Here is a 21247-nt window from a genome sequence, read left to right on the forward strand (position 1 = left end):
CCATAATACTGTTGGAAAAAGTTCTGTTGCATTTGACACAAGATGAATTACTAACATCCATAAAGCCGAAAAACATTCCTCATATCTTCTTTTCTTATTTACGACTTCTCTCAGTTTCCTTGGAGTAGATTTCTCCTTCCTTTGAGTCAGAGGGCTGTCTGATATTTTAGTTATATCTCCTTCAGCATTTTTAGAAATAGAGGGTGTAAATGGAGGTTCAGAAAGCAAGACTTCTAATCTGCCATTTTTAAGCCAATGAGTCATTCTTAAATTAAAAAACCGTGTTTTTATAGAGTATAAAATACTAGGAGCCTGTGTAGCTCAGCAGATGTGGCGTTTGCACACCGCCGCACTTGGCCTCACGAAGGAAGACTTGGTTTCGAGTCTAGTCGCGGACTAGAGGAAATTTTTCTAAGCCTTTTTTCGACCGGTTCCCGAGTTAGTCGATCTCTGGCACGGGCAAGCAGGTTTTTCCTCCCGGAAACTCGGGTTTTTCGTCCTGTAAACTCAAGAAAATCGACCGTAGAACCCACATTATTTCAGACATTAAATATATTGTGTTAGGGTTAGGGACCACGAGATGGCGGCACATTTGAGCCGTCTCTCTTCACTGCGTACCGCTTAATTAGTGATAGCCTTGGGCCATCTGTCTCTGATTGGGTACCAGTGGAGATTGAACTGCCCACTCAGTCTCCAAAAGTTAGATAGGGCTAAATGGCCTCGCCTACTCCCGTATACGGGAATAAAAAGGCGTTAGCTGATTTTTTTTTTTTTTTTATAAAATACTATTAAATTCATAAATAATTAGTTTTAGAAAAGGTTATAAATATTTGAATTTATTTAAAAGAAAATATTACTGCAAAATGAGATGAAAAAGTGTACTCACTTCTTGATGTTACCTTGTAGATGACACTTCAAATTATTCAAAAAACTTTAGTAAACAAGAATAGACAATAAACACCTTCTACTACTTGTCAAAGCGACGAAATCACACACCATGTAATAACCTTTTGTTGAGGGCCCCTTGAGGATGTACCAGGGATCTGTGAACCATACTCAAAGAAACACTGGTCCATGAAAAGTTTGCGAACTGCTACAAATTGTTTCACCTTTCAAAAAAAAAAAGCAGTTTGCTGGAGAAAGAGTTATAATTGATGAGGATATGATTCTTTGGCTTGGGAGGCTGTCCTGTTGACAATATATCCCCAGCAAGACTCATAAATTTGGCATCTGTTTAATGGTGGCAAATATGTTTTTTATGTTCTCTGAGGGAGGTGTCAACAGATCTTCCTATCTGTCCATAGTAAGCCATATCACAAGTAAGGTGCACTTTGTATATTCCTGTATGTGATAAAAGACTAAATTTGTCATTGGGTGAACAGATTGGGCCTCTCCATGTGAGGTTCCTCTTCATACTGGAGAGGATCTCTCAGTGAGATCCTCTCCAGTATGATTTCTCTTTCCAGGTTTCTCTCTCTATGCTTTTCTTCCTCCCTTTGTTCTACTTCTCCTGAGTTTTTTTTTTACTGTCATGTCTTCCAAACCACTGTCACTGGGATCCATAGTAAGCCATATCACAAGTATGGTACACTTCAAATACAAAGCGATTAAAATTCAAAGAAACACACGTATTAACCACAGTGAAAATTATTTAATTGTAAATATTTCTTCCTAAGTATCTTAGGACATCATCAGTACAGTAGTTTTAAACATGAATAGGAATAACATACAGTTAGGGCGCATGATTACAATAGAATCTCATTAAACGTGCTACAGTAGTACAAAAAAAAAAAAAAAAATTATTTAACACAATTTTGTATGACAATTTCCCATACTTTAGGAATAGTAAGAACGTCGTTGCGGTTTAAGTTTGGTCTGTGTAGTAGGGCTTCAGAACTTTCTTTGTATAAACGTTCATGTTTATATAAAGATCTATGTAAAAGTTTAGACTTTTACATAGCTACAGATTGTTTTAAATAGCTACAAATAGAAATACAATTTTGCCACTACTTACAAACCTATCAACCAAATTTACAACTTGTTACCTTCTCCTAAGGACAAACTCTCACCTTTGATGTTGCCTGGTGTTTATGAGACTCCATGCTCATGCAAATTATCTTATTTTGGACAGACAGGTAGGTCTGTTCAGAAACGCATCTTGGAACATCAAGACCACATTCGTCTTTTTAAACCGCAGAAATCTGGTCTCTCTCAACACGGAATTGAAAATCCAAACCATAGGATCCATTGGGAAAAGTCTATACTTTTACATAGATCTTTATATAAGCATGAACATTTATACAAAGAAAGTTCTGAAGCCCTACTACACAAACCAAACTTAAACCACAACGACATTCTTACTATTCCTAAAGTATGGGAAATTGGTATACAAAATTGTGTTTAATAATTTTTTTTTTTTTTTTGGTACTACTGTAGCACGTTATGCACGTTTAATGAGATTATTGTAATCATGCGCCCTAACTATATGTTATTCCTATTATTGTTTAAAACTACTGTACTGATGATGTCCTAAGATACTTAGGATGAAATATTTACAATTAAATAGTTTTCACTGTGGTTAATATGTGTGTTTCTTTTAATTATGATCGCACCACAGGTTTCATTATTTAAAAAAACAAATAAATAAATAAAAAATACAAAAGTGATCTCTCACAGACCCCAATTTTGAGGCATATTTGTTTTCAAAATTTTAATACCTCACATTTTGCAGCAATGAACTGGTATTCCCACTCCTGTGCCCATTCACTCAGTTTATTCAAGTCATCTTGTAAGGCCACATCTTCTCTGTAGTTCTTCCCAACTTTGCATTTTTTTTAATTTTTCAGGAAATGACAATGTATACTAAAATATTAATTATAAAAAACTTTAATTAATACCTTCCTATATTTTGGCAATGTTAAATTACCATCATTAGGGATCACAAAAAAACAATGTGTCCCTCAGTGTTCAAATCTCATCCATTTCTATCACAGTCTTTAGGACTTAAAAAAAAAAAAAGCACATCCTTGAAAATTCAAACATCACAGCTTGTTTTGATATTATTTTCAAGTTTTACTAGTGTACATTAACAGATTACTTTGATTTTATGTAAAGTCCTACTTTCGCACACACATGCATGTTATACAGAATTGAATTATAAATATTTCCAGCACGTATAGGTTATTTTGCATGAAATTCAAATTTATAGTTCATGTTGCACCATATAATTAGTATTCTGAACAGCTCTTCTCTTGGCACCTTTTAATATGCCTTTTCCAGATCTACAAAATTTTAATGCAGATCCTTATTGTATTCCCAGGATTTCTTAACTGTATGTATGTCTTAAAGTGAAAATCTGTTGCTGACAAGCCTTTGTTTGGTCTGAACTAGCTTGTTTTACAATATTTCTTAAGCTTTTCTCAGATATGCTTAAATCTTACCAGGAATACTTAGCAAGAAAAGTCCGCCTTAATTTTCATATTTAGTTTTATTTCTCTATTTTATAGCTAAGCAACTTGAGAGCTCTATTCCAGTTGTAAAAATAATCATAATTTCCATTATGGATCTTTTTACAATTGTTTCTCTATTCTAATATATCATTAGTTTTGGTTTTGTAACACGTATATCTGTACTTGCAATGTGCCCGTTATTGATATTATTATTATCAAAATGAAATATGAACCATTTGAAAATTGATGTACTTACTAGATTCTGATAGTTGTGTTAGTTGATAGTTTCATTTTTTTTTTTATTTTAATTTAAAATTGGTAAGTGTTGAGATATTTGTTGTGTTTTTTTAAATACAGTCTCATTATGCTAACGGAGACAACGTGTCAGCAATTTATGTAACTATTCACTTGCCATTTATATGGAGTGCGCATGTTTACTGAGGAGATTAATGGGCAATTGATAGCTGACAGAGAGAGAGCATTCAGTATTAGAATAACAAGAAAAACAGAAGAGAGAGAGAGAGAGAGAGAGAGAGAGAATGGAAATTTGAGAACAGCAACTGGAGAATTTTGTTCTTAGGAAGTTTTTAAGTTTTACATGACAGTCGGGAGAATATTAATACAAGATTCCGAAAAGGAATCATAGAACTGTGAGGCTTTAAACTGGAGGAGTTGAGACTGTCAACAAGTATTTAGTAAATAAAAGAAGATATTGCAGTTGGCATTCTAATTGAATGTTCATGGAAACACTGAACGGAATTCATCTTCTGTCTTAAGGACACCAGATTATTATGGAAAACGTAATCAGTGAAATTTGAAACTGTGAAGTGGCTTAACATGAAGAACTTTACTTAGATCTGTTGTTTATGAAGTAGTAGAAGAAACTTCTTTCTCTGGTACAAAAAATTAGTAAATTATGCATCAAATTGAACTGTAAGAGTATTTAAATTTCAAAAGAAGAAGAAAATTTTTATATTTTTGGAAAGGGCTTAACAAGGAAACTGACTCTGATGAACATTTTGGTTGTTGTGAAAACAAGGTGTTTAGTCTGGTAGATGTGATTAAGTATATGTCAAACATTCCAATAATAGAATGAGTCAGAGAATGAATTATTTTAATAATTTTGAATAAAAAAAATCTCTGAAGTCTAGATTTATTTTAGAAGGCCTTGGATCCAGTTATTTTTGTAGTTATGTAATTTTATTTAAAGTGTATATATTGTTTTAGTTTTACCATCATCCAGTCCAACAAATATCTTTGGCTCTGTTCTAGTGACTTAGTTCTTATCACAGAACCTAACTACTTTTCTTTCATATTTTTAAATAATGTCTTCAATTTATAAAATCAGTAAATTCCTGCATCTAGGGTTCAACCTTTACACTATGCTCGAACAATACATTTTATCAAACCTTCATCTTCTCATAAACTTCATCCTCTGTCACATCCATGAAGTATCCTCTGAGTCAATGATTTTCCAGATTCTAAAAGAAATAGTTAGTCATTGCACCAGTCAGAATTGAACCCTTGCATAATTAATAAACACTCAGAATATAGAAACAATTTTTACAGAGATAAAAGTAAATGATAACATAAACAATGGTGCAGCTGACTGTTTTTTTTTATATAACTGGAACAGCTGATTTAATAACTATACACAGTTATCTGGAATTCAATGACTAAGCCTTCTGAATTATGCAATGCAGCCACTGCAAAACTTTTATACCTGTATGTTTGAGCATTTCTAGTTGAATATCATTTATACTCTGCCTATACACATTTCAAGTTTTTGATGGTTTTTTCTACGTTAAATATTGATATGTAGTCTTGATTGCATGCCTCTGGAATCTTCCACCTTGCTGTCACTTCTTGTTTATTTAACATCCTTTCAAAGTAATTAATCAAGATATCTTACGATATCTTTATCTTCAGTTTTCATATTTTTTGATATTTATTTCTAATGTTCTTACCAAAGTCTTCCCATGACTTTTGTTTAGCTAGTTGTATACAGTGCTTCGCTTTCTTTTATTTTTATCTGTATTCTCTTGGAGCACATACTGAATTACTTGCTAGGAACATTTGATATGGTTCCTTCTTTTCCTTGACTATCTATTTAACTTCTTCACGAATATAACATGGAGTGTTTTTTTTTTTCCTCATTTCAAGAACCTCATCGTATGCCTTTCTGACTTAATGAATCATTGTTTTTCTTCAGGATCCTGTATGTTTCAAATGATCTCTTCTATTAATAGAAAGTCAACACACACACACACAAAGATACATAAATAATTACACCATCATCTAGCCCAACAAATATTTTTGGCTTTGTTCCAGTGACTTAGTTCTTGCTACAGAACTTAACTACTTTTCCTTCATATTTTTGGATAATAACTTCAACTTCTATAAAATCAGTAAATTCCTACATCCAGGGTTTAACTTTTACACTATGCTCGAACAACGCATTTTATCAAACCTTCAACTTCTCATAAACTTCATCCTCTGTCACATCCATGAAATGTACTTTACTTGGTAACTTTCCTACTATGAAAAAGATGATCTTAATATGAATAAATATGAATTAGCATCCACATGGAAGAACACAAGAAAGAAAGACATTTACTACTAACATTATAGCACTATTTTGAACAGCTCTTCTCTTGGTACCTTTTAATATGCCTCTTCCAGATCAACAAAATTTAAATGCATATCCTTATTGTATTTCCATGATTTTTCAACTGTATGTCTTAAATTGAAAATCTTTAAACCATTTAAGACATGTATTAAGACTTGCAGGCTACACTGCAATGACCTCCTTTCTTAGGGGTGTTGGGGGACTACAATGCTGAGAAGTTATTACAAGTCCATCAATGAAACATTCACCTAAGCTCAGTAGTTACAGTTATATTAATTAACCAAACTTTGGAAGACTCATTTTAAGACTACCTTCAGCCCAATAGCTGTAAGCATTTTTTTTTTTTAAATTTTTTTTTTTTATTCAGCATCAGAGAGTGCCAAATTAGGACTTCATTTCTTTTGCCAGTTAAAAATTTGAATTCTTTCCAATGCTGTTTGTTAGTGCAGGTCTACTGTGACAAGTTGTTCATATTCTGAAGATTTTGGTTTGAAACTCTGCAAAATATCAGCAATATCTTATTTTAAGAATGTGATCTTGTTTAGTATTGTTAAATATAAGATGAATAACTGCCAACATCTAAGCCTGTCTATAAGAAAGATTTTATTATATAATGTTGGAAGCTCTACTATCAGCATACATATTTTGGCTATTAAATAAACAAACAAACAAAAAATAAATTAATTAAATATTGCTTTAGTATTGATTATATTTTTTTGAAAAGCTCTTGTAAGAATGTTAATGTGTAATTGTAAAATTGTATTTATTTATTTATTTATTTTTGAACTTTTTATTTATTTGTGTTTCATTCGACACTTATTTTGAAATGTCAGATGGGATCCTGATATATTGGTAGGATATGAAATCCAGATGCTCTCATGGGGATATGTTTTGCAAAGAGCTACAACATTAAAAATGAATTTGACTTCTCTCTTATCACGTGTGCTAGACAGTGCAAATTATTATAATGGCACCAATGCTGTTGCTGCTGGAAATGATAATATCCTTTCTGAAACTGATGAATGTGGAACAGAACATGTACCAGAAATTCGTATTGTTGGAAGAATAGTTCTTAATGTATGGCGAATAATGAGAAATGAGGTAATGTATTAGGCATTATATGTTTTTATGAAAGTTATATCAGAACCTTTGTTTTTGTTGTTATATAATCCACACCAATGGACCTGAGTTTTCTTAGTCCAGAAAAAAACAGTTACATAAATTCCACTATGGATAAAAATAATGACAGTTTTATAAAGGAAATGATGTGAAAAATGGCAAACCAAATTTTAAAATAAATAAATACTAAAAGTATGAAGTTTTATGAATATGCAGTATTACCGTTTCAGCTTTTCAACCAAAAGGCTACAAGGTTCAAATCCCACCACCATATCCACAGAAATGTGGATATCGTGATTACTTTTAATTGGGAAATGAATTCTATTGCCCAGTGTGTGACCACCCTTCCCTCCCCTCCACTTAATGGAGGCCTGAAGCGGCTCCGAAAAAAAGTTCCCTGTTTGGTCATAGTAGACCAAGGTTTCCAGACTGTGTTAAAATCCTTAGCCAACCCTCACTACTAATTTGCTGTATGCTCACAACCTTTCATGGGTGGTAAACACAATTTAAAAATAAAGAAAAAAGATGGAAATCAGGAGAATTTTTTAACACCATTTGTTGCTGAAGGAAGCTTGAAATAAAAAATTTCACAATGCTCATTATTGAGTGAAGTAATTTTAATTTTTGGAGATATCTCTTAAGGGAAGTTTGACTGTTTTATGCAATTACAATCGCAGTAGTTGTATGCTTTTGGTCAGATACAATGTTTTCCAGCCTTTTTATCCTAAATATAAATTTAAAAAAAAAAAAAAACCTCTTTGAGGTCCCCATGAACTATTAGAAAAAATAATATAGTATAATTGCCGGCCTGGTTGGCCGAGTGGTCAGCATATCCGCTCTCCAGCCAAAAGGCTGCTGGTTCGAATCCTGCAGTGGGCATGGATGTTTGTGATTGTCTGGAAAATACTAGTGGTTATCATGGATGGTAAATGCCATTGGTATAGATGATGATGATAGTTGCGGTTCGTTGAAGTTGGTGGATTGAGTGGTGGAGACAGAGAATTGTAGAGTAGGTGCCATCCCTCGATGAGTCTTTGGACACTCCCTGGAGGTGTTATGTAATAATAATAATAATAAAAAATTGATTAAAAATATTTGTTAGATTGAAATCTAACAAACTTTACTATGTTAGATTTATTTCAACTTGAAATGTGACAGATAACAGACAGTTCTTAAATTACATCATGTGAAAGCAAGTATCAGAAGTGCAAGTTGGGTTGAGAGATTAAAAAGTGGTAGACATAATAGAAAATATGCTTGAAAATGTATGTGACAGTGTAGTAGAAAATAGGATTTATAGAGGCAATAAAAATGATCAAAAGAATAGTAGTATGAAAGATGTGTAGAATGATTTTTTTTTTTTTTTTTTTAATTATACTATGGTATTATTACACTAGATCATAGAGATCAAATTCATGTATTTTATACAACACCTTTTCTGGGTTGTTATAAAGTTCACATTTAGAAATATTCATACAAGTTAGTAAATGCATTGGTGATGCTTCCTCAATGTTACAGATTTTGCCATTGCTAAACTTGATTGGATTGGTCTTGTGTGGCAGGTCTTGAGGCGAGATATCATGCTAGTGGCAAAGCAATTAAACTTGGAGTTGACGGTAGCTCTGGAGAATCATTCTTTTTATGTTTTCTTTTTTGAGTAGTTTTAAAAAGACCAAAATCTGTGATATCAATTAATGTTGCAGCCATTTTTGCTACTTCATCTGCAGTTTCATTTCCCTTTAATCCTACATGGGATGGAATCCATTGGAAAATTATTTTGGAATCCTTATGTAGTTTGTTTATGTTTTTTGCTATGTCTCTAAGTATTTCTTGATGGCTAGTGTGGCAGTTCTTAATAGCTTATAGGGCTGCTAAGGAATCTGAGAAAAATATAAATTCCTTTGGGTTTTATTTATCTAAATATTGCAGTGCTGTGTTAGTGGCTATTAATTCTACATGGTATGAGTTGCATCCTACACTGTTGGTTGTTCTTAGTTCTATATTTTGAGAGCCATAGATGAGTATGCCATTCCCAGAATTGCCATTTGAATTTTTGGAGCCATCTGTGTAGATCTTTATTGAGTCAGGTCAATATTTCATTATTTTTGAAAGAGCTAACGATCTCAAGATTTCAGGGTTTTCTAGGGTTTTTTTTTTTCTCATGTTTCCCTATTTTAAAATTGATAACTATATATTTCCTGTCTTGATTTGGAGGAAATGCTGGGTAATTGGCTATTTTATTTGGACAATCCAAGGGAATTTTATTTTCCATGATTTCATGCATTCTTGGTTGCCACTTTTTATAAAGTTCACTTGTTCTATGCGCAAGGTTGGTTCTTTTTTTTATGCATTTAGTGAAATTTTTTTGCCACCTAATTTTTAAAGGAACAAGGTTGGATTCGAATTCTGCTATTTTTCCAGTTGTATTCCTTAGTCCACATATGATTCTAGCTGCATTTTTCTGAATTTTTATAAACTTGTCTAAACTAGTTTGTGATGTTTGCATCTTGAAGGGCAAAGCATATTCCATTATGGGTTGGATAATAGAGGTGGATGTGACTTTTAAAGTTTTAGCATCGGTTCCCCACTCTTTACCAGAGATACTTTTCGTGATATTTAGTCTTGTTTTTGTTCTGACTTCAACAATGTTGATATGTTTATTGAAACTTAGTGATGGATCCAGAGTAACTCCAAGTACCTTGGAGTTACTCTGCAAATCATCAGCAAACATAGCTATCTTTGTTTCTTTGTTTATATATTTGTCTAAGTCATTTAAGTAGATGGAAAAAAAGGAGTAGGCTCAAAATGCTGACTTAAGGGAGTCTCTCTCTTATTTTCACTTTCTTGGAAAAGATATTATTTAACTCGAATTGTTCTATTTCTTAGAAAGTCATAAATCCAGTTTAGAACTTTCCCTTCTATTCCAATATGACAAAGTTTGGAAAAGAGTTTCTGCCTCCACACCTTGTCAAAGGCATTGCTAAAATCTATAAAAGCTGTAATGGTGGATTTGGTAGATTTGAAGTTATCTTGAATTGACTGGGTTTAAGTAGAAAAGTTGATCGGTTATTGAGTGATTTCTTCTAAAGGCAGCCTGAAAATGCAGTAGTATACTATTTTTGTTTAGATAGTAATTCAAATGTGGGAGTATCATTTGTTCCATCAATTTGCCTGGAATTGAAGTCACTGAAATTGGTCTATAACTTCCTGATTGATCTTGAGGTTTGTTAGGCTTTAAAATTGGTATGATTGTGACTGTCTTCCAGTCTTTTGGAGCTTTTCCCTGTTTTAGGCTATTGTTGTATAGGCAAAGTAGCCAATCTAGGGCTAGGTTGGAAGGAAGGAAGGAAGATGCTTGATCATAATTCCTTGTAAGTTATCTGGTCCACATGATTTATTTATATCTGTTATCTCCAAGGCAACTCTCAATTCAGAGATTGTAAATGGATCCCAGAATAATTTGTTTTTATATTTTGGGGAATTTGTAGCATTTTTCTGCTGCTGAGCCTGTTTTTGATATTTGATGATCTTTCCATGGAGACAAATTTCAGTGAAGAATGAATAGTTGACCATAATGATAGAGATAGCACACTTACGATAAAGCATGAGCTAGAGTAAATGCAGAGATATTTGGCAAGAAGTTCAGCTGAGAACAGAAAAAAAGAAAGAAAGGGGTGCGAGAAAAGAGAAAGGATTCTTGACTAAGTGAGAAAGGAAAAGGAAGGGGGGGGGAGAGAGAGAGTCTTGTAGGGTTATTCCATTTTAAGAGGTCTGCTTGATGAAATCATGCTTCCTGACTGCAAAGATTAATGATGTTACCAAAACTATTAGACTTACTAGCATCATTACTAATAGTATAAATGATTTGAAAGGAGACAATGTTCCCTCTAAGCTATGCACACACGTTTTACAACTAGCACACAAAGCAAAAAATATACGCACACTAGATTTTCATGATGAATTTAAAATTTGTTAATTAAAGAAGTTCCACCTAAACATTAACCTATAAATTCTTTAAAAAATACAGTAACTCGGCAATGCTCAAGCCTATAACCTCGCATTTTTTATTACATTCTCAAAGTTGCACAAAACTTATAAATTATTAACAGTAACCCTATTTGAGGCTAACGATTCAATGCCAAAGTGAAAGAGGTGTGGCTTAGATGCGTAATTTTTAAGTAGCATATAGATTGGCGCACGGTTTGTTTACATCTCAGGCTTGACTCATGGAAAATTCCCAAACATGATTGGCTGATCAAATTAGTTCAAGATAGTGACGAATTAAAACTATGGTTTCATAATTTTAATAAAAATAATTAAATACTTTTAAAAACTTAAATTAGAGTATAATTAAAAATATTGTAGCATTTCAAAATTCTCTAATTTTTAAAAGGAATTTTAAAATAGTAGACTAAATAATAACATTCGTGTACACACATTGAGATACAACCAAGTTAATTAAATCTAGCCTCTAGGCATATCTTTTAGCTCTTGTGTTGCCCTCGGCAATGTTTAGTGTCGGTTCAGCTTTTGCCTTGCCAAGTTATTCAGTGAATAGTGTACATTTGTAAATTTATAAAAACAATAAAAAACATTTTTCAAATAACAAAATTGCAAAAAACTGATGCACCATGTCAAATTCAAAGGAAGCAACACGTGTTAAGTGAAAATGAACTGCTAGCTGCTTTAAAAGTGAATGGCTGGATGAAATAGTGAAAACTGCTACACCAAAAGCTCATGAGTTGATAAACATTCAGCTGCGTGAAATATTTATTTCATGCTACAATTGGTGTTGTTTGTATTTATTGTCGTGATGCAAAGGTTGCTGGGGATTTTGCTAATGGGAAGAAGTTTGATGTCACTTGGAAGTTGGACTTTTTGAAATGCCATTTGACAAGTAAAATACATCTGGATGGTGTACGCAAACTAATGGCAACACTATCAGATTATTCTTTGAGCTCCCTGTTGTGGAAGTTAAATGCATAAAATTAATGTCATGTTTTAAACAAATTAAAGATACCAATAAATTATATTCTTGGTTTAATCCTTTATCCAAGTATAAGCAAACAAGTTTGAGCCTGAACTATTTTCAGGACTGGGGCAACTTGTATAAAGAAGCTAATGACTTCACATCGCTTGCCTTAGTATCCCATAATGCAAAGCACATGTTGTGGACATGTATAATGCTATGCATTATGGGAAAGGTCACTACCTAGACTGGTTTCAACCTTTATCGAGGTGTCATCAGTGGGAGCCAGACCTAGAGGTGATACTAAGGTTGAAGTAATGCAGAAATCACATTTTCATATACGAGTATACACCTTTTGGCTAGTCCAAGAATATAATTTCTTGGTATCTTTAATTTATAGTATAACCAAGTGGAAAAACTTATTACAACAATGATGTCATGTTGATAGATTCTTTGCATGTGATTGCTAAACTACCCATATGATGAATAATATAAATATGATACTGCCTGACAGAAATTTTTATGACAGTATTTCGATTTATATGTAGACTTGAAAAACTTTTTATCAGTGCTAGTTGCATGTAATTTTAAATTCATTTCATAATTACATTTCTTTACTCCTTAGGTTAACCTGAACATTTACACATTTGAAAATGTGTACTTCCATGTTCTTCATCAGAGGATACCCAAATACTCATTTCAGTCTTTAACGAAATGGTTTAATTTGGATCATTATAGGTATGTTATGTGTATTTTCTGTTCAGCAGCAGCTCACACACATCTGTGTGTGCACATGCAGGAGATTTTAATAGAGCTGTAATATTCATGTTCAATTATAACAAATCCATAGTTTGTTATTATTGAGCAGTATGTCATAATTGCGCTATTGTAGGTATTAATATGTAAGAAATTTCAGTGACTTGTTATGAATCCATTTAATTTGAGAAAATTTTAACACTGTGAAGTTTTATTTTATATTGTAAAAAATGCTAATTTTTGTATAGTTATACAAATAGAGATGTCAATGAATTGTCCTAGTACTTAATGATAGATTTGATTCTTTTTGTTATTTTCGTTATTAAATTACTGGATGTTTTTACGTATTTGTGAATGTTTTGTTTGCTCTAACTAGGTGGTTCTTTTGTAGAGGCTAAGGCAGAGTCAAAACAAGAATAAAGAAAAAGAGTTCATCTTGAGTAAGGAAGAGACTACAGAGTTATATCAGCTTCTTTGAAATAAAGAAATTGCCATAATCTTTTAAAAACACGTTAACATGATTTTTGTTATGCTGTGCAATAATGTTCATTTTTGTACATAATTTAGATGTACAAAATGGCATGTATATGTGGCATATCCTAAGGGGTGCCAGTTTTGATCTCTGTCTCAGGCATCAATTTATCATGTTATGGCACTAGTTCTTATGCTTTTTAATGAAAGGGGGAGAAAAAGATAAACTAGCCAAAGAACATACTCATCTCATGGTGGAGCATCTGTTCGCTGTTCACATTGATGGTACTGACCCTTTACATTTTTCATCTACTTCTCTTTTCTTCCCATTGCTTTGATGTATTTCTCCTTCATGTTTTTTACTCTCTTATCTTCCAGACCACCATCCTTGGGATCCAACATCCTGCTGCCATGTTTACCATGTAGTGTTACCTACAAACATTCATGAAGGAATTTTAATGGTAGAATGCACTCTGTTGGTAAGGCAGGAAGACCTGAATGGCCTGACCAGGATCACTTGGCTATCAGGCCACGGACCAGGCATAGGATCAAAGGTTTGCTGTAGTGCTGATATGGCATTCGGAGTTGCCCACACATTCCACTTCTGCACACAGTAATTGTTATATCCTACTTGCATAGTGGTTTGGCTAATTTCTTTTTTATTCCATATAAATGTATTCAATTGGCTCCTAGCCATACCAACTTTGCTTATTCTATTGTCTATTTTCTTATTTAATTTGCCATGTTCACTAAAAATTGTACTTATATTCTGAAATATACTGCATAGCCACTTCTTCTATGGTTCTCCCTTGATAACATAGTTTAAGTATTCCATGTTCCTGCCTATTTTCATAGTTTTGGTCTATTTTATTATTAATTTTCATGCCAAATTTGTTATTCAATTTAGTTAAAGAATTCTGAAGCAATAAATAAGCTTGATATTGCCAATACTGGTATCAAGTTTAATGCTGCTTTTCCTCATAGTAGGATTCATATAGATGATGAATAATAATGGAGGTAGTATAGAATATTTATTGCTTTATATAATGTTCCATTTACCTCATATAATTGTAGCATTCAGCTTTTCTTTTCAAGATCTGCAAACTTAACTATTGATCCTTGTTATATTCCCTAAATTTTTCAACTACTTTTCATAAAGGGAAAATCTGATCCTGCCAACTTCTCTTTGACCAGAACCTTTTTGATTCTCTTGTTCAGATTTCTCTTCTACAATTTTTCTCACCTTCTACTGCACTTGCTTGCATATAAATCTTACCCAGAACATATAGTAGAAACATTCCTCTGTAATTCTTACATTCAGTCTTATTTCCTTTTTTTATAGATGGAACTATAATGCTCTGCTCTAGTCATTTGGAATTTCACCTACTGTCAGACCTTCTGAATTATAATGTATAGCCACTGTAAAAGTTTTTTACTTCCATATTTGAGCATTTTCCATTTTATAATAATGTAACGGCTGAGTTGGATAAAGTATGATGCTATTGGACTTTGAAAAAGCGTTTGATAGCTCTTTATACTTGAATTAATGATATGTACCCCTCCCTCAATCTACCATCAAGAACCCTTTCTAGGATCTTCATTGTGTGGGACATCAACTTTATTCCTCTGTAATTTTTACAGTCTTGTGCATCCCCTTTACCCTTGTAGATGGGAACAAGAGTACTCTCCCTCCATTCCTCAGGTATATTTTCCTGTTGGCAAACTTTCATGAACAGGAAAGTTCATGAACAGCATTAAGTCCGTTTCTGTTTAATATTGTGATGGAGGTGGTAACAGAGGAGGTGAGAGAAGATGCACCTTGGACAATGTTGTATGCAGATGACATCTTGCTGTGTGTAGATTCAAGAGAAGAAGCGGAAACTAAACTGGAAAGATGGAGAAAAGTACTGGAAGAGAGAGGTATGAGACTGAGCAGAAGTAAGACAGAGTATATGTGTTGCGCAGTGGGCGGTGGCCAGGAGACAGACCTGGAGCTGGAAGGAAATGTCATCAGGAAGGTGAGAGACTTTAGATACTTAGGTTCAACAGTGGAAGAAGATGGAGGAGCTGAGAAGGAAGTGGGATGCAGGATACAAGCGGGTTGGAGGAACTGGAGGGAGATGGCTGGAGTGTTATGCGATAAGAGGGTGCCGATCAATCTGAAAGGCAAGATTTATATGACAGTAGTGAGGCCAGCTATGACATATGCTATAGAAACTGTGGCCCTGAGGAAAAATAACATCAGCAGGATGGAAGTAGCAGAGATGAGAATGCTTAGGTGGATGTGCGGTGTGACCAGAAAGGATCATCTGAGAAATGACTATGTCAGGGGAACAGTGAAAGTTGCGAACTTAGGAGCGAAAATACAGGAGGTAAGGTTGAGATGGTTTGGTCATGTGATGAGGAGGGAGGACGAATATGTGGGAAGAAGGGTCATGCAGATGGATGTGCAAGGAAGGCGGAAGCGTGGGCGGCCAAAGAAGAGATGGAGGGAGCTGGTAGAAGAGGACTTGAAGATGAAGAACTTGGATGTGGTGACAGCCCAAGACAGGAAGGTGTGGAGGAGACTCATAACAAACAGTGACCCCATTTAAGTGGGAGAAGCTGCAGAAGAAGAAGAAGAAGAAGAAGACTCCTGATTGGATTCCTCTTGAATATTTTTTTAAAGGCATTTGATGGCATACCACATGAAAGGCTGTCACATAAACTGGAGAATATAGGATTGGAATATAAGCTCTTGGCTAGTATAAGTTGTTGACTGATGAATAGGTATCAAAAAGTGATATATGGGGGATGTGAATCAGCCACCCATTTCTTCAAGTTTTCATCATGTTTGTTCTGGCGATCAAGGAATTCCAAATCTCAGACACTTCGTGTGTCAGGTCTGCAATCGTGCATTCTCCACCGCAGTCTGCCATGGCATGCATCACACCTCAAAACATCCAACCGAAGCCAATGCTGCAATAAGAACTGAGCGCATCAAAGCACGTTGGACTGCCGAAGAAGAAAAGATCCTCACCGCCAATGAGATTGAGTTGACAGCTCGAGGGATAAATGAATCTCAATGAGGCTTTATTTAAGGTGTTCCCATTAAGATCTTTGGATGGCATAGATAGAAAACCAGTTACAAAGCCGTAGTTCAAGAATTGGCAGCCCATCTGCCATAGATAGGGACAGATAATATCTCCGTATCTCCTGTCCCTGCCTCTCTATCTTCCAGCCACCATCCTGCTATTGAAGAAGCTTTGAATCTCAGACTGACATCATCTCTAGATGATCCTCTTCTGGAATATAATCATCAAATTCTTAAATCTCTCATCCAGACTCACCTTCTGGGAATGGATATCACAGATCAGTTAAATAACTACCTCCATGCTGAATTCTCCGAAGGTTGGGAGACCGCAGTGGAATCACATTATAGGACCTCCGCGGGTTTGTGTAGGCCAGACTTAGTGATTAAAAGAGATGGTGACGTTCGGGTAGTTGATGCCCAGGTGGTGAAAACAGGGCACCCACTAGCCTATAGCCATAATAATAAAGTAAACTATTATAAGAATAACCAAGATCTAGTTAGTAAGATACGGGAGGAGCATGGGGCAACTCCAAGGTTTACCAGCACCACCATCTCTTTACATGGCGTATGGAGTGCAGATAGCTACTGTAAGGACTTAAAACAGCTTGGGCTTACTCAAAAGAATGTAAAAGTTCTTTCCTTGAGGGGGCTCTACAGGACACACTGGTGGCATGGCATTGCCACCAGAGAATGACTACAATGATAACTAGAAAAGGTGTAGGGTAAAACACTTGTAAAGGCTTAGATCTATATCAAGTCTGGACGTGATGTAATGGTAGTACTGCCCATAACCAGTACAAAGATTAATAAAAAAAAAAAAAAAATGACTAGTGGTATGCCTCAGGGATTAGTCCTTGGACCATTGTTGTTTATTCTATATATTAATGTTATTGGGAATGACCTGATAGGAGATGTTCAATTGTTTGGTGATGATGCAAAGATAGACAGGGCAATCAGAGATGCTAGTCATATGCATCATTTATATGGTTATTTGAATAGCGTGGAAATGTAGACAAATGATAATGGCTGTCCGTTTAATGTTAGTAAGTGTGAAGTTGTGAACTTTGGCATGAGGAGATGTCCAGTGGCATCTCAACATGCCTCACTCCTTATGACATGCCAAAAATGGTCCCACTACATGAAATCCACTAGTGAAAAAAATAATGAAATGTGCACTGCAGAGAATCAAGGACATGCCTCCAGAACCCCATTAATAGGTGGGATGGATATCTCCATTCCCCCACAAGAAGATAAAACAATTAATTTACCTAGTACCCTAGAGAGAGGGAGAGAGAGAGACAGAGTTCAATTTGATGATGATTTGTACATTTTTCTTGGTGAAAAGGATATGATGGACACTGCCCATCCACAATTCTCCAAAAGAAAAATCCAAGTCTGATGAAAACCAAATCTCACATCAGAAGCCATATAACACTACCAGAAAAAATAATGAAAACATTTCTATGATGGAATTGTCATTCATTTGATCAAAACATTGATGAATCAGTGCTTTCTTGCAAAAGTATAAACCAACATGCTTTTACCAGAAGGAAACATTCTTGAAGCCAAGCAATGATTTAGCATCAGAAGTGTAACTGGATGGATCTGCCCATGGAGGGGTCACCATTGTTGTGGGCTTGTTTGACTTAATACAAACATAGAGGAATTATCATCTAACTCTCAGTTGGATCTCATATAACCATATTCTGCATTTACATACTTCCTGCTGCAGATAAAACCTGAAATTCATTTAGAATTTCAGATTTTTTCAGAAAGTGATTAAAAAGACGTTTCCATCATTTGGGGGTATTTGATATTTTGATACTATGAATATGAGCTACATCAATAATTTCCAAGAAATGCAGAGCTAAATAGGTTTTGAATACACAAAATCTCATGTTTTGTACCTTTCTTGACTTTTCTGAGTATTATTTGCACAGTTCATGTCTTCTGTTTTCAGCATATTTTAATTTTAAATATATAATTAAAATAATTATACATTAAATCATTTAAGGTGGAGAGTCATAGAATACTATTCTATCAGAACCAAAAGTACTTTGAAATTGTTGGACCACTTGAATATACTTACAAAAACAAGTGAATTTGCACGCATTTTTGGCATCCAGTTTTATGAAGTACTTAGTAGAGGCTCACAGGTAAGTCTAAGAAAAATTAACATTCTTGAATTCAAGTTATAATTTTATAATATTTTAAGTTTCAACAGCTAAGCATAGTTAATATAAAATGAGCAGAATTTGTTGCATCAGTGAATTCTTTTCACTATTTGACATTCATCAGAAATCAGATGCCCTCGTATCATTTGAAGAACCTTCCATATCACCTGTCTAGTTCTTCACATCAAGTTACAAATAACATGCCTGGACTTACCTGTTCTAGATTGACACTCACTCTCATATTCTACCTGAAGATGCACCTGGCAAGGATCATAGGCCTTGCCTTTTACTAGAATACAACAAAAGCAACTTGGTGCAGTGTTGCTACCATTAGGAATATATAAAAGAGGAAGGCTAAGGAAAAGGTTTCTGACTCATTTAGTAAATGTATAAAGAAAGAGGTTAAGGTAAGACCCATAGGGGTGCTCCAGGATATTAATGAGAGGGCAGTGCAGATCACAAGAGAAGCAAGATCACAGTTTTCATCACCTAACTCTCCATTAATTCCTTCCTCATTCATATATAAACAGTCATGTGACTCAGACATCATTTTCCAATGCTCAGTGTTCTGTAATGGTGGAAGAATTGCAATCGCCTGCCTAGCTGGCCGAGTAGTTAGTGTATCTGTTAGCGCTAAAGTGCAGAAATCAGTTATTCTGCAGATTATCTAGGTATTGTGCAGATTAACTAGGGTGATCCGTTAAAGTGCCGAAAATTGTTTCATTTCTCAAATTACCTAGGTAATCTGCAAATTACCTGGATAATCTGCACATTACCTACTAGGCACTCGTTAAAGTGAAAATGAGATCTTTGCTGGAACAACAGCAACGGTTGTGTATGCTTAAATTAACATAATGTTATTTATTTATTTTTTGATATCTAAAGAATCAAGTTAATACAATCAACAAATTAGTTGAAAGTATCAATCATCAATCAATTAAAAAACTATAATACAAAGAATCAAACGGTTTAAAATATTATTACAATTAAGGAAATGAATTTGCAAAACATATGACACTGGCGAAACCAAACTAAAAGTGGAGGGAGAGGGGGGGAAGGAGTAGAGAAAGGAAATGAGAGAAACAAACTTTTGAACTTTAACGATACGGAAGCCGTTAATGTGCACATTACCTAGGTAAAATGCGGAAAACTTGATTCCGCACGTTAACGGAGCAAATCAGTTAATCTGCAGATTAGCTAGGTAATGTGCACATTAACGGCTTTCGAGCTTTAGCGGTAACATATCCGCTCTCCAGCCAAAAGGCTGCAGGTTCGAATCCCGCTGTGGGCTTGGAGGTTTGTCTGTTAAAATATTAGTGGTAGTGGTGGGCAGTAGAAGGCATTGGTGTAGTTGTGGTTCAATGTAGTTGATGGATTGTGAGTGGTGGAGATAGAGAGTCATAGAGTAGGTGCCCTTGATGAGTCTTTGGACTCCCTGGAGGCATCAAGTAATAATAATAAAAAAAATAATAATCTGGAGGCAATACAATTATCGATATAGAGTTACTCCCATTATCACAGATTATGACAATATATGGCATATCTTCTGATAGAAAGCATCAATTATATGGGTGTATCTGGAGCACCTGCTATCTCTAATCTGAGTAATGTTCAGTTAGCTAAACAGAAACCCCTTCATGGGTGCCACTAAAAGCCATTTGAAAGGAGTCTGGTGCTTGTAAAGAGAAGAAAGAAGTCTCCATACTCAATAGCCAATCAGTCTCAGTTCCACTGACTAGGCTGGAGCAGAGTGTTGCTCCAGTTATCCATCCATCTAATGCTGATAGTGCTAAATGTCAAACTCAACTTGCTGCGAATCTACAGTCTCCTGTGAAAATTGCCTACTATTTATTTCTGGCTCTACAATGTCTTAATTGCGATGCCTCAAAAGAGGAATGGATGTAGACAGAAAGGAAATGTATGAAAGAGGAATTGAGGACAATGAATAAAAACATTGTGATTCTTGAGAATAGTTTACTTGATGCGACAAGAACAAAAATGGGTCGGAGAGAGAGAGAAGAGTGTCAGATGAATGTGAGAGCAAGGGAAAGAGTGGAAGTGACAGGAAGCCAAGAGAATGAAAGAACATTAGAAAGAGAGAGAATGCTATGAAAGTGCAGAAGAAAGGGAAAGTATGATAAGGAAAATGAATGAATGAAAGTGTGAAAGTAACAAGAGAGAGTATGGGAAAAGAGAGAGTGGAGGACATTAGTGCGAGTAGTAATGAAGCCATGACAGGCATAATATATGGCAATTCAGTGATTCAGGATGTGCAGAGGAACATGTGTGAAGAATGCTTTCCTGGTGGAAAAGTGGAGAGGGTGACATTAGCAATGAAGAGAAGACAGAATGTGGAGGAGATGACAGTAATGGCTGATACTAATGACTTGAGGAGCAGCGCATTAATTGGATGGCAAAGGATCTGAGAGCAATGTTAGAGATTGTGCAGCAGAAAAGTGTTGAGGGGTAGGATAGTGAGTGTACTTCCTCACTTTGATAATGCAAAGTTAAGTAGAAGAGTGGTGATAATGAATGATATGATTGCAAGAATGTCTAGGAGAAGAGGTCTAGAATATGTTGATATTTGGAGTGCATTTGATGGTTAAA

General features: G+C 34.8%; 1 protein-coding gene across 1 annotated transcript in view; it reads left to right on the plus strand.

Moving 5' to 3' along the window:
• LOC150096146 (uncharacterized) overlaps positions 1-21247 on the plus strand; it is a 283232-nt gene that overhangs the window by 55644 nt on the left and 206341 nt on the right. The window contains exons 8-10 of the mRNA XM_090409625.1: positions 6912-7179; positions 12792-12904; positions 18481-18622. Coding sequence (XP_090265751.1) covers positions 6912-7179; positions 12792-12904; positions 18481-18622 — 523 coding nt within the window. The remainder of the gene's footprint in view (positions 1-6911; positions 7180-12791; positions 12905-18480; positions 18623-21247) is intronic.

The sequence above is a fragment of the Typopeltis vanoorti genome, chromosome 19 (assembly GCF_054136105.1).
Source record: "Typopeltis vanoorti isolate ZY-2024b chromosome 19, IOZ_Tvanoo_1.0, whole genome shotgun sequence".
Classification (NCBI taxonomy): Eukaryota; Metazoa; Arthropoda; class Arachnida; order Uropygi; family Thelyphonidae; genus Typopeltis; species Typopeltis vanoorti.